General features: G+C 43.1%; 6 protein-coding genes across 6 annotated transcripts; 4 read left to right on the top strand and 2 right to left on the bottom strand.

Moving 5' to 3' along the window:
• Positions 1 to 218: 218 nt before the first annotated feature.
• Bfra_002777 (putative 60s ribosomal protein l27a protein) lies at positions 219 to 1,024 on the bottom strand. The gene is made up of 3 exons (XM_037333191.1): positions 964 to 1,024; positions 610 to 808; positions 219 to 508 (listed from the first exon to the last, which is right to left on the bottom strand). The coding sequence occupies exons 1-3, from the start codon at positions 993 to 995 to the stop codon at positions 290 to 292; spliced, it is 450 nt and encodes a 149-aa protein (XP_037195319.1). The 5' UTR covers positions 996 to 1,024; the 3' UTR covers positions 219 to 289.
• Positions 1,025 to 2,060: 1,036 nt separating this feature from the next.
• Positions 2,061 to 2,286, top strand: Bfra_002776sb (uncharacterized protein; the record flags this gene model as incomplete). Its single annotated transcript, XM_037333190.1, has 2 exons — positions 2,061 to 2,102; positions 2,152 to 2,286. The coding sequence occupies 2 exons, from the start codon at positions 2,061 to 2,063 to the stop codon at positions 2,284 to 2,286; spliced, it is 177 nt and encodes a 58-aa protein (XP_037195318.1).
• A 367-nt stretch (positions 2,287 to 2,653) lies between these two features.
• Positions 2,654 to 4,020, top strand: Bfra_002776sa (uncharacterized protein; the record flags this gene model as incomplete). Its single annotated transcript, XM_037333189.1, has 3 exons — positions 2,654 to 3,326; positions 3,357 to 3,603; positions 3,765 to 4,020. 3 exons carry the CDS (start codon positions 2,654 to 2,656, stop codon positions 4,018 to 4,020), a joined length of 1,176 nt encoding a protein of 391 aa, XP_037195317.1.
• A 3,213-nt stretch (positions 4,021 to 7,233) lies between these two features.
• Bfra_002775 (putative mfs monocarboxylate transporter protein) lies at positions 7,234 to 9,232 on the top strand (the record flags this gene model as incomplete). The annotated part of the gene is made up of 4 exons (XM_037333188.1): positions 7,234 to 7,534; positions 7,966 to 7,999; positions 8,055 to 8,637; positions 8,690 to 9,232. The coding sequence occupies 4 exons, from the start codon at positions 7,234 to 7,236 to the stop codon at positions 9,230 to 9,232; spliced, it is 1,461 nt and encodes a 486-aa protein (XP_037195316.1).
• A 2,663-nt stretch (positions 9,233 to 11,895) lies between these two features.
• On the top strand, positions 11,896 to 12,027 carry Bfra_002774 (uncharacterized protein; the record flags this gene model as incomplete). Its single annotated transcript, XM_037333187.1, has 1 exon — positions 11,896 to 12,027. The coding sequence occupies one exon, from the start codon at positions 11,896 to 11,898 to the stop codon at positions 12,025 to 12,027; it is 132 nt and encodes a 43-aa protein (XP_037195315.1).
• Positions 12,028 to 12,160: 133 nt separating this feature from the next.
• Bfra_002773 (uncharacterized protein) lies at positions 12,161 to 12,556 on the bottom strand (the record flags this gene model as incomplete). The annotated part of the gene is made up of 2 exons (XM_037333186.1): positions 12,161 to 12,352; positions 12,512 to 12,556. 2 exons carry the CDS (start codon positions 12,554 to 12,556, stop codon positions 12,161 to 12,163), a joined length of 237 nt encoding a protein of 78 aa, XP_037195314.1.
• Positions 12,557 to 13,088: the final 532 nt, after the last annotated feature.

Here is a 13,088-nt window from a genome sequence, read left to right as displayed (position 1 = left end):
TTTGGGACTTTATTTGTATATATATTAGTATTGCGAGGATATGGTGATATTGCATGCCAGTTCTCAAGATACTGTTCTACATAGCACCCGATCTAGGTGTAGGTTACTTCAAAAAGTGAACCCTCTCTCAGATTGCACAGCACCCATAATAATGAAAATCAATTCACCAACGAAAAAATGGTTTCATAATTCCTTTCATTTTCATCAAGAACTCCAATAGCCATTTGTTCAGAAGCCATTCATGGTATTTTGAGAAAACCTATAATCCATTCGCTATGAATTTTCCCATTTATGCAACCAATTCAACAACTCCTCCAGCCTCTGTGATCTTTCTCTCTGCCTCCTTGCTGAACCATCTTGCGCGTACAACCAATGGTATTTCTGGGATTCTACCCTTTCCGAGAACTTTTGAGTAGCCGAGTGGGAGGAGGTCGAGGACTGGGACGGTGTCTTTCTTTTCGCCGGAGAGATATTCATCACGCTTCTCGGCTGGGACGAGGGACCAAAGCTAGATAGCAACATTAGTAAATGTATTTTTGTGCCATATCAATCGCATCTCGAAAGATCTCAACCTCCCCGCGAGCCAAATCATCGTGGAATTGAACGTACCTTGTCAAGGTTGACAACTGGCTTCCAGAAGTGGTTGCCTTGCTTGTGGAAGTATCTCATACCGACCTTTCCGAAGTAACCTGGATGGTACTTATCCATGTTGGTTCGGTGGTGATGTTGACCACCAGCAAGACCACGACCACCTGGATGCTTGCGGTGCTTTCCTACACGACCTTTACCGGCGGAAACATGACCGCGGCTATACAGAAAAAAATCTCGTCAGCTTCAATTCTTTTTCATTCCTCCATCCAATACACTATCAACAACTTCGAGGGGAATTGATCTGGGCGCGCGCGCTCAATCGGTTTGTAATTTTGTCGATAGGAAATTGCGATTTCGAGGGATAGAACGTACTGCTTGCGGGTTTTGCTCAAATGGGTAGGCATCTTGTCGTTGAAAGAGTGCCGTGTGGTTGTCGATGTCTTTGGTGAGACTTTGAAAGTTCGAAAAATGTTAATAGGAATTCAAGCAATTGTGTGGGCGCACGTGGACGCTAGTAAGCGAACAAATAAAATAGTTTTTGCCTCAGGTCCCACAGTTCTATTTCTTCTCACGAACCCTCGCCATGCTTTCTCTTTTGTTAATCTCGAAATTAATTTTCTTAATTTCTATTCATTTTTTCAATCTTACTGGGTTGGATAAAGATGATAAACACATATCATTTTGTCAGAATTTCAAATGTTCAATAGAACCCGAGACTCTATAGAAAAGCTACAATATATCATGATCCAGTTGATATGTTCAGTCAATAGCGGGCAACCCCCAAATTACCTGGGTCTATAATCATCATCAATCTACCTTGGTGGTATGCGTTCTCTAGAAATCAAGTATTGCACTACCAGTGTGGAACAATCTTTGCACTCTATTGGCCTATTCTTGTATATTGTACGAATGCAATGTAGGATGCCTCCGCAGAAAAAACTTCTCGTGGGCGAAGTCTCTCCTGAGGCGGAATGATTACAGAACAAATTTCCATAAGCCAACCATTTTTCTGAAATCAAACCGTTTCTTGTCATTTAGAGTTATAAAATGGGGTTTTCCAAGACTTGGGGATTGGTATCATTCGGCATCTCCTAAACATTTCGCAGGCATCTTGACTCGATATCTAACTTTGAGGATTGTAATTTTTTGACCAAATTTTTTAACCAAAGCACCCAGTTTTGATTCGGTCGTTCCATGCTCATATACTGTTCTCTTGTATACGACGTGGAATCTCCATATCAGGCACACCGTGGCAACTAGTTATAGCGATCAGCCTAGTATGGTCCAAAGACACGAAAACGGGAGCACATCCTCACGAAGTAATTCTGAATGTATCAATTTGATATTGCAAAATTCGATTGACATGCAGGGCTCACAACAGGCCCTTTCTCCTGATGTGCATACACCTTTCATTCACCAAATTCCTGCAAGATTCATAGATCACGACAATACGTGAAATGGGGAATCGCATGGCAACCCCTCTGGTTTATGATATTGCTCGTTTTGTATGGGTATGCTCTAGCCATTGGGCATCACCTTTATTCCTACTCCTTTTATAAGACTGCGGCTGAGTCACCGTTACGCCAGCAATGGCCTATCAGCTTTGGTACCATATTTGCTTATGCCACTGCTTCACTATTGGCAGCCGCAATAGAAGCAGCTTACGATCAGCAGTTATGGACGTTGTCCAAATAGGGTTCTTTCTCGCTGAATGGAATTGACGATCTTTTTGCCTTAAAGTCAACGCTTACTGGTTTCTTCAATGTTGAACTACTTGCACATACCAAATTGGCCGTGCTGTTAGCATTATGTTCCTGGTAAGCACTTCCTCCTATGAAACCAATGATGACGATTGCTTAATATTTCGTACGGGTTGGTAGCTCTAGCTGCTATTGCACCGCCCGCCACTTTATCTGTGGTTCTAGACATTTCTATTGAAAGCCAATCAGCGAAACTTCCAACTCTCAATTGGAGCTGGAAAGGATTTCACTATCTAAAATTCGATACATTCGCTCAACCAACGGCTGAAGTTTCCGCACTCACAACGTCTGCAGCTGAGAATATGGATGTTCTTTCGCATTATCCAATGGCCGATAATTCGTCTTACTACTTACAACTTTGGGGGCCGACTATAAGATGTTCATCATTGACAGATGTCCAAAAGCGATTTTTCAACAATTTTATCGCCTCGTTTCCTAATGATACAATAACGCTTCATTCACTTTCAATCCTAGGCAATATTACTACTGCAAGCCGATCATACTCTTATGAACCTGGCTTTCCAATGCTTATGTTTTCTGCATTCACGCCGCTCTTCGCGGGTTTCGACTCCTTAGGTTTCAATAATAAGAACCTCTGGTCACTACCGTCTAATTCAAGTATCCATTTGAAATTAAAGACACAATTATGTGTGCAGACCTCACGAGATAATTTTGCATGCTCGCTAGTTAACACATCTTACAAAGTAGGTTTTGATGTTGCAAATGGCGATCAAAAAATCACCAGTCTTCAAACCATAGGGTTTGAGCGTGTACTGATGAATTCTCACGCTGACGGCTTCGATTACTTCAACCCTTATCCATATACTGAACATGACTCCTACATTGCATCGTTTGTAGCTTTATGCAACCTCTTAGTGGGTAACAATACTGTACGTGAAGACTGGCTTGGAGCTAGTGGGAAATTTCTAATTGATGAATCTTCCAGCTTGATGTTAAGAAGTGGGCTCGACGCATGTGAGGATTTTACTAACAGTTTATGGATAGATGTACTTGTGAGAGGCATTGCTAGTGATTATGACAAAATGAAAATGGACAATTCCTCTTGCAGTAGTACCCGCTCCATTGTGTGGTCTAACTCTTCGATGTCCGAACAGTATAGTCGGCCAATCAATAACACTAGCAGAATTTTTGGCAAGCCTAAATTTATGTGTCGCAATCGAACTTTGGATCAAGCAATTGAGGATCTTTATCAAAACATCACAATAAGAATGCTCAGCGCAGCTCAATTGACGTAGGTACCTTTCAAATACTTGAAGTTTTCACAGAATTCAGATTCAGCATTATCATTACTACTGTATTTTGGATATCAGTGTAGTGGCAATAAGCAACACCACAAAATAAGAGTGCACTTTTACCCAGTTATAGGTGGCCATGTTGATAGTCATTTTACAGGAAACTGGAATACGACAATGTAACATATAGAAGATCAACAATCGTCTACCAGTACAATCTGCGCACCCTTATATTATCCTACAGCATCGCAGGCTTCAAAGCTTTCATAAGTATCATCATAGGCATAGTATCATGCATCAGCAATGGCGTCGCCCATAGCACCGCTTTCTCAGCTCTCGTCGCTACGACGCGCAACCCCGAACTCGATGCTCTACCCAAGGGTCATTGCATGGGCTCACTACCTCTTGACAAATAAACGGCAAAGACGAGATTGGAGTTTGGAGAGCTGAAAAAGGGTACTGTCAGGGAAATGGCTGGGATGGCTGGGATGGCTGGGAGTGTTGAAGTTAAACATTTGGGTTTTGGGTTTTGGGTTTTGAGGACGATGTAGTGAGATTGAGGAAGGGTGGGGTTCATATTCGAAGTAAAATATGCTTATATGGAGTATGAAGAGATTGCGTCTTGGAAATGGGTATTCATGTGACTGGATATATGGAGGAGGGTCTCGGATATACGGCATATACGGAATGCACGAACGCTTGGGTTTGTTCCAATTTGTCGATAGCCATAGAGTAACGTAAATGTTCGGGATAGGCGTCTGTACTCATGTAGTATAAGAGATTGACCTAGGACGGCATATGCTCTAATTCCATAGCAGTTCGCTACAGCTATTCATCTTGTCTCATTTCATTAAGCAATCTATAGACTCGCATCCATCATTTTTATTCAAGTCACTGTAAGCCAGTCAACCATATGTTGTATCGGTTAAGGCAATTAGATCCGACTTGCTCTCTGTTGACGTTCACGACAAGACATACTTCATACTTCACACACTATCAAATCAAGCTCCTGTTGCTCTTTCTTATTTCCTCACTTTACAAACCTTACCAGACTCATTAAATGGCCACCTGACTTGCACCCTCAGCCCCTTCAACACAATATATTATACTCCAAGCCTCAAAATCGGTGAACTTTATGGAATTATCTCTGATAGAAGAATATTAGCTTGTAGTTGATTTGGTGTTTCCCTCATGGTAAGTTTTATTGCATATCTAAATTTGGAAAGGTTCGAAAAGACCTTAAAGAGGAGGTAATCTCAACATTCAATGCAAAGATTTTAATTCAACAAACCGGATGGTTTGAATTCGTTTTCGAATGATTTAAATTTGTAATATCTATCTCGTTTAAACGCATTAGTGGGTTCAAACTTTAGAGACCTTTTCTATAGGGAAAAGTTCAACCTAGTATCACTCATGCAAAAGCAAGAAGTATATTCACAACTTCCCATCCCAAAATAAACCTGCTCCCGGTGAGCCCGCAGACCAACCTTTCAATCCCCCGTTCGCCCGGAAAACTTATCCATCAGTGCGTCCGGATAATAGCAAATAAAACCCACACCTCCTTACCGCCATTTCACACATCCGTATCCGTGTCCCCTCATCCGCATCCGTCCGTGTCTCATTCATGCCTCCCTCGCATCCCTCCATACCCAAAAGTCGCCAGGGCCTCGAGGGACCCTGATCCCTTAGCATGCACGGCTCCCACCTGCAATAAAAACCTACACACAGACACAAACTCAATTATTCACCTTGGATTCTTGGCATGCATCCTACCCGCGCACGCTCGGCAAACTTCCCTTTTCTCCTCGATGCGCAGGGCTCACTTACCCTGGAGCCATTCTCCATTTACGGTTTGTTTACCCAAGATGTCTTCACTGCTTTCGAATAGATATCTTGGAAAGCGACATCGGCATCTCCTTCATCCTCTCTCCTTCTCATTCGTCCTGTGATATCAACACGGCAGTCTGTCCCTGTCTTGGCTTCTGTCAGTGTCAGTGCCAAGTGTCAGTTTATTGCATAACATCTATGAAGTATAGCGAGTGGGTCTTTATTTCGATATACTTTCGGTAGGTACTCGTACACTGTATATTGGGTTTCGAGTACCAGACCAGTAACTTGAATTCGGTGTATACAGTATGATAGTAAATATCCTTTCAAATGTCCAAGCTACAAATGCTTAGGAATCAAAGTCCCCGATAGGAGTCGGAAAATAATAGATTACCGGTAATAGATCGGTGTCTGATGAAATATTGTAGTGTAAGTACACAGCGGGGTTGCAACCCCGCGTTTTTGCTTTTGTTTTTGCCGTCTGTTGGTTTGTTTGTCATCAGAGGTATGTATGGGTGATCTTCTATCTATTTGGGTATGTATGTATGTATGTATGTATGTATGTGTGTATATGATCATCCAAACTTCCTGTATCCTTCCCGGCGCATCAATCAATTATATCCCTCGATAGCAAAGCAGTAAGTCAGTCAGTCAGTCAGTCAGTCGAGAGAAATACAACTACAAACCCGAGTATATGGATATACATAACAGCAGGACTAAACATTCAATTACTCACCACCATATCACTCATCTCCATGTAGGTATCTTTTCTTCAACTATCCAATTCCACTATTTCACATTACATAAAAATTCGGGTTAGGTACCTACCTACATCAATACCTATACATCGATTTCAATTTTCCACACCCAAAGCATTCGGTTACTGTACTCGGGTTTCGATGTACATGTGTATATCTGTATATCCTCCCCTCGCCTACCAATATACCCAAGTACTCAACACTCCAAACATCCATCCTCTCATCCTCATCCTCATATAAACATATCCATCTATATTCTCCTTACACATCATCAATCAATCCATCAACCTGCATGTCCATCCCCATCTCCATCCTCATCCCCTCGCCCCCACCCTCGGCCCCAACATCCGAACCGGTAATAAAATCTCCCATTACCATTACCATTACCATTACCTACGCATACACTCTCCATTCCCATCTACCAGTCAGTATACCAGGTGGTAATGCACTACTCAGTCAACACCTACTTACTCAGTACCTACCCAGCACCTACCCAGTACCTACCCAGTACCTACATATCTAGTAACCACACACCCTCAAATCGGTGTATCAAGAAGATTGCAAATCAATTCTCTAAACAGAAATAGAAATCTATCCATCTGCTTTTCCATTCTTTAAAAATCGACAATTGCCCAAAGATACAATATCTTCACATATTCTCATAATCACATATCTACACATCTACATATCTACATACATACATACATACACACACAAATCAAATCATCTACCTCATCATATCATCCAAGCTTCAACTCCATTCCCCTACGATATTTTCTTCAACACTTGCTCGGTGTGGGGGATCCACTTTATCAATCTATCTATCTATCAACCAAACCATCGTTTTTATCTATGACTCCTTCCAGTGAATGATTCAGAGGATGATTTTTTTCCCTCTCTCTCGGAGGATTCCAATTGTTAGATAGATTCTTTTATATAAATCAGGATTCTCCTTTTAAACCGCTTGCTGGATTTCAGACTATTATATTATATTATATCATATTATACCTTATACGTAATCCCCAATTGGGAGTTCCATCCAAAATGGCGAACCCCGATTCCAATCCCATAAATCCAAAAACCACCACCGAAGGAACCTACACCAGCTATTGCTACCTCCCAACCCACCCAATCCACACTGCCAACCCCGACAAAGAAATTTCCAGCTCACCCCACCATCCCGATCACTCCGATCCCGAGCTAACAACCGGCTCCGAGGAAAAAGACGCAGCATTTGAAGAAACCCTAGCGCGGAGAACTCGAACCAATGGAACCCAAGTGACGACCGCGAGTTGGAGAGCTCTGGGGCCGCCGCCGGATGGAGGAACGAAAGCCTGGGTGCAAGGTGTGTGTTTTGTTATTTCTTTTTATTATTTCGCGGGGTGAGAGGCGGGGATGGAGAAATGGGAGGAGGGACGGAAGAATAAATATTTGTGAGGAAGGTTGTGGTTTGAAAAAGAGAAGGGAGAAATAAGAATGTTGAAACGGCAAGGAAATGTAGGGACAGCATGGAGAGATCAGACGCCAATGTATCTCGCGTGATAGTAGTCTTCATACAAAGTGTCAACGTGAAATCCTCGCAAGTGCAGGTACAAGTCCAAGAGAAACTTCGAATATAAATGCAAGGAGAAAAAAAGACAAGACAAATGAGGGAAACCGTGTCAAAACACGCCTAAATTGTATATTAAATTGAATTGCAGAAACTTGCTAGAGAGATGTCAGTGGTTTAGTATTAGACCTTACCGAACCATCCACTAACTTCATTGATTTCCGCAGTCATCCTCAGTCATCTTGTCATCATGAACACATGGTTAGTATTCCCCAACCATTCCCAATACCTCGCATCCAACCTAACACCACCACAGGGGTTTCATAAACTCTTTCGGCGTCTTCCAAACCTACTACGTCACCACCCTCAACCGCCCCGCCTCCGATATCTCCTGGATCGGCTCCATGCAAATCTTCCTCCTCTTTTTCGTCGGTACCTTTACCGGGCGTCTCACCGACGCTGGATATTTCCGCTCCGTATTCCTCATCGGCACCATTATCGGTCTCGTCGGAATCTTCATGACCTCCATCTCCACGACCTATTGGCAAGTATTCCTGGCGCAAGGAATCTGTATGGGTCTCGGCAATGGCTGCTTATTTTGTCCTGCTCTTGCAACTCTCAGTACGTACTTTAGTACCAAGAAGAGCTTGGTCATAGGGATTGCGGCTGCGGGAAGCGCAACAGGTGGTGTGATTTTCCCGATTATGGTGCAACAGTTATTGCCCAAAATTGGATATGGGTGGACGATGAGATCGCTGGGTCTTATTCAATTAGTGTGTCTTGGAATTTGTAATATTGGGATTAAGCAGAGAGTTCCCCCGAGGAAGAGTGGTGCTTTGATAGACTATGCATCGTTCAAGGACGCTCCATATGTGTTATTTGCAATTGGAATGTTTTTCGTAAGTTGTGGTAATCATGTGTTGATCGACACAAACTGATGCGAGCAAACAGAACTTTTGGGGCTTATATTTTGGTTTCTATTACCTTGGAGCGTACGCAAGATCAATCATCGGATTGCCACTTGCAGAATCGATAAATATAATAATCATACTGAATGCCGTTGGGGTAGTAGGTCGCGTCCTACCAAATCACCTGGCAGATCGAGTATTTGGACCCCTGAATACACTCATTCCAATAGCAATCATAGACAGCGTTCTTTGCTTCTGCTGGATTGCCGTATCATCAAGAGGTGGTTTGTATGCATGGGCGGTTATGTATGGAATCTTTGCAGCGGGTATCCAAGGACTATTTCCGGCAACTTTGAGTAGTCTCACCACAGACCTAAGAAAAGCCGGCGTTAGAATGGGAATGGTATTTACCGTTGTAAGTTTTGCTGTGTTGACGGGTCCTCCTATCGGAGGAGTGCTAATTCAAAAGAAAAATGGGGGGTACGAGTACGCGCAAATCTTTGCCGCTGCTGACTTGCTCATTGGGACTGCTTTCTTGATAATGGCAAGGTTAGCTAAATCCAAGAAGTTATTTACTAAGATGTGAGAAGGGTTGAGGTCCAAGCTAGATTGCTGTTATGATTGCGGCTATTAGTCTGTCTCATTGTACCATTAGATTAGATACATACGAGTAACGGGGCGTTTGTAGTCGGATGTTTCCGGTAGTTTAATGATACCCGCGCTGCGCTCGTTGAACACGCAAGCTAAGATTAAACCTTCTGGGGTAAACAAGACATGACTACAAGCCCCATCAAACCCAGCCACAAGAGATGATTACGGTTTTCATAACACTGTGCAAGCAGTACCTATTTAGTATTCACCGATAGTGTCACCGATAGTGGAAGATAGATGCAAGTGAAAAAGCTTTCATCCTTTCCTGACATCACCTACGGCATACTAATCCAGATGCGTGAGTATGGAAGCCATTCACATTTCCAGATCGGCTTCCTTACCGCATCTGCTCAAAATTGATAAAGCGGAGATTTCATTTGTGTCCATTTGTGGGATACCCGCTATCCGTAGATGGTTCGGTACAATTTGAAGAGCAGAGCCCCATAATATGACCGAAGCAACACGTGAATTGTGGTGCTGTAAGGGTGCAACCACAATGAAATCATGAAAGTTAAAAGGCTGAGCGTTCAAGGTTGACCTCGAGAGAGTGGGCCCTGTGAAAGGGTATTGACACATCGACCGCATTGTAGGCATGCACGCGTAGCTACCATGCCTAGTTAGCCACGCACAAGCATGGTACTGATGGGTCCAGGGTTCATTCAATGTTTCCGCAAATTTGTGCTAACCAGTAAGCTGTAACTCACTACTGTAGTCATGGGTATTGCCCTTTGACAATCAAGTCGACGACAGTTGGGGAAAGTGAAGGTAGAAAATGAACCTTAAGCAAATGAAGCAACCCGCTACCGGAATTCAGGAACGTGCTATTTGAAGATCTAGGCCAAGAAAACACAGTGGCACCAGATTGGAATAGCCAAAAGCTGAGTGGAAGACCTCAAATTGCGATAAAACAAAAAAGAATTTCGTTGCTTATGAAAACTCAACAATGATATTTGAAATCCCATGGGTAGCTTGAGCCTTGTCGACAACCATCAGTGTTTGCAGGCATGTGCCGGCAAGTTACACTCACTAAAATCTTTAATAATTGTTCCACCTTGCCAAGGTTGATGGTAAGCTTCAACCCACGAAGGCCATGGCCATACTTAGAAAGTACCTAGTAAGTAAGGCTTAGCTTGCCTGTGTGCACACTGGAGGCTACGACCGTCGTCTTGTATAGCCGTAGTCGTGGGTGTTGGCAATTTTGTGCTCCAAACATCCCGACTTTTAGGAGAATACCGGTAAGGTTAAATTGATACTATTTAGTCTGATGCTAGAAAATGAGTTAGTTTGGTTTGCTCTCGCTCGTGGTGTTACATCTCGAAGACAGATGAGATGGGACAGTGCAGTCTCTCCGCAGCCCTATCTGCCCTAATTTCTTTGTTTAGAAAGAGGAATTTTATGCATGAATTGCAAAGCTGTAAGACAACAATGATCTTGTTGGCTTTGTTGTTGTTCCAAGTACTCTAATAAGCCTATAGCCTTATGAGTACGTGCAGGATCAACCGATGCTGCCGCATAATTCTTCACCCGATTTTTCCCTATAAATATCATGCTTTCCGTTATATCTCGTATAGGTACGGTATTGGCGGTAGCTGAAAGTGTTGATTTGACGTATGCATGCATGGTCTTTGGAAGGAAAGATGACAGCGGGGCGACGGGTGACGTTTGAAGTTGAGACTTGTCATTGGGAATGATTTACCAATAGAGGACTTGGTGGACAGACGGTACGACCCATCATACGATCTTGCTACCCTTCTTTTTGGTTGTAACGTATGCTCAATGAACCTTGGAAGATCGATGGTAGGACCCCTCTCACGGAAAAGCTTATGCAGCTGTAGATTGTAATTTTTTGTGATCGACTCCCATGTGCAAAAATGGAATCCAATCAAATCTTGAGTATAAATCTTACCAAAAACTCTAAAAGATGAAGCGTATGAGGAGGAAACATTTGTTTTCGTAATTACCTCGAGTTGCCTCGATGATCCTGCTTCATTTAGCGGTCAAGGGATCAAACGCAATCTCATAGAGATGATGATACTTTCGTACGGGTGGCATGATATGATGGCCCGACTCCCAGAAAGTAGTTGGAGTAAGGTGTTGAACCTTATGTAGTGATGTCCCCAGCCCAGCGTCTTCAGCTTGTTACAGATCACATTAGTGAAAAAGTCTGTCAAGATGAGAATGGAGCATTTGAGACCTGTCAACGGGAGAGCATCATGCTAGGTGTAGCGATTGGTGGATGAAATCGCAAGAGCAATGGGTCCACGGTAAGATGGGTAAGATGGGGAAAGACTCAGCATTCGGATCCAAATGAAGTTGTTGATGAAGTTTCGGTATGTGCGACGTGCGGCGTGCGGCATGCGCGCTGCATTCAATTTGTGACGAGAAAACATGACTCGCAGCTAATAAAGTTTACTGTGATGTGAAGAATCAAGATTGATGATTGAAATCTGGAAGAAGCTTAGGAGATTTGTGTATCTCTCGTGTATTTGCATCAGTTGCGTGATTTGCTCAATCGGCCTCACCGTAAAGATTACACATTCCCTGGCGAGCCCGGGTAGGTGCATGTAGAGGAAAACTCTAAATTGTATCAGATGCTGCATGCGAAGTTCTACACTGCAACCTTCCGGACTTGACCTAACGGGCCACGATATCACTGCTGCTCAAGCAGCCGTAGATGATGGTGACGATCATGATGATGATGACGACGATGACGACGATGAAGCAGTGTGATGAAAGAAGTCAGATGGATACCTTTTATCGAGATATTCCTTCTGAGACGTAAGTGCTTGGGTTGGGGAAAGACCGCAGCAAGGAGGAGGCAAGGAATTTATCAAGCAATTCTCTCTTTCTATCTCGGTCCTTTTTACCACGAACAACACGAGAAATGTGACATTGTGACTTTCAAGCATGCACGTGTCGGGGTCCAAAGCAACTTGCGTCCTTGTCCTTCTTCTGCTTCTTCCTCTTCATTCCATGCAGAAAGATATTTGGGCTCGGGAAGCAGAACTCTGGAATCTGCAGTCTGTACCCAATATCTGGTCAACGTTCCCGCATTCTATTCTGTATTGGAGAAAGAATGCATAAGCTTATAATATAAATTCAGGATTTAGAAACCAAATCAATCTAACGGTTTTCTAGAAGCCGCCATCCCCGCCTAAAATGTTCGAAATGGCGGTGCATCAATGCATAAGTCAGGTCCCCAGAGATCATTTACTGGAAGAGGATTGGCTTTGAGATAGGTGTTTAAAGAATTCTCCATGGTGCATTTAAAAGAGTGTTAGTCTGTGTGAGAAAGAGATACCGGGAGAGAGATAGACAATGAGATGTTGGCAATTCATTAGATAATCCAAACTATGCAGGTGTGTCGTTGGTTGTCCTTTGACTGTTCAGGGCTCATATGAGAAGAAGCATCTTTTAGTCCGTGGATCTGGATGGATCTGGATGGATTCTGTTGATGATGCTCGTAGAGATCGCGGCCAAAGGGAAATATCTTGGAACTACAGTCGTATCTGACTGCTTTGACCTACTGAATGTCTCCCGGCGCTCTACTATCTACTCAGGTCGGTAGATATGAAGCCGACGGTCTTGTCAAGCCATTGTTCCATATCCGTAGTTCTCTTCATCAAAGTTCAAACTATATTTAATATGTAGTCAAGCAATCAATCACATGTACCTGGCCGGCCGGATCTGGATGCTGGATTCTGGATGCTGGCCCCAAATTAAGTTCATCTTGTCAAACTCATTCGAGTTACTCTGTCTCTCGAGATATCTACTTTCAAGTTTCATCACAT

The sequence above is a fragment of the Botrytis fragariae genome (genome assembly GCF_013461495.1).
Source record: "Botrytis fragariae strain BVB16 chromosome Unknown tig00000012, whole genome shotgun sequence".
NCBI lineage: Eukaryota > Fungi > Ascomycota > Leotiomycetes > Helotiales > Sclerotiniaceae > Botrytis > Botrytis fragariae.
Note: the sequence above shows the minus strand (reverse complement) of the source record. Positions and strands in the feature narration are given on the sequence as shown.

Bases quoted from the DNA above. Each gene is read 5' to 3' on its own strand.
- Bfra_002777 (XM_037333191.1), bottom strand. From the start codon at position 995: ATGCCTACCCATTTGAGCAAAACCCGCAAGCA. The intron at 809-963 runs GTACGTTCTATC...TTTTCTGTATAG, and splicing joins TTGAGCAAAACCCGCAAGCA to CCGCGGTCATGTTTCCGCCG. The intron at 509-609 runs GTACGTTCAATT...GTTGCTATCTAG, and splicing joins CAGTTGTCAACCTTGACAAG to CTTTGGTCCCTCGTCCCAGC.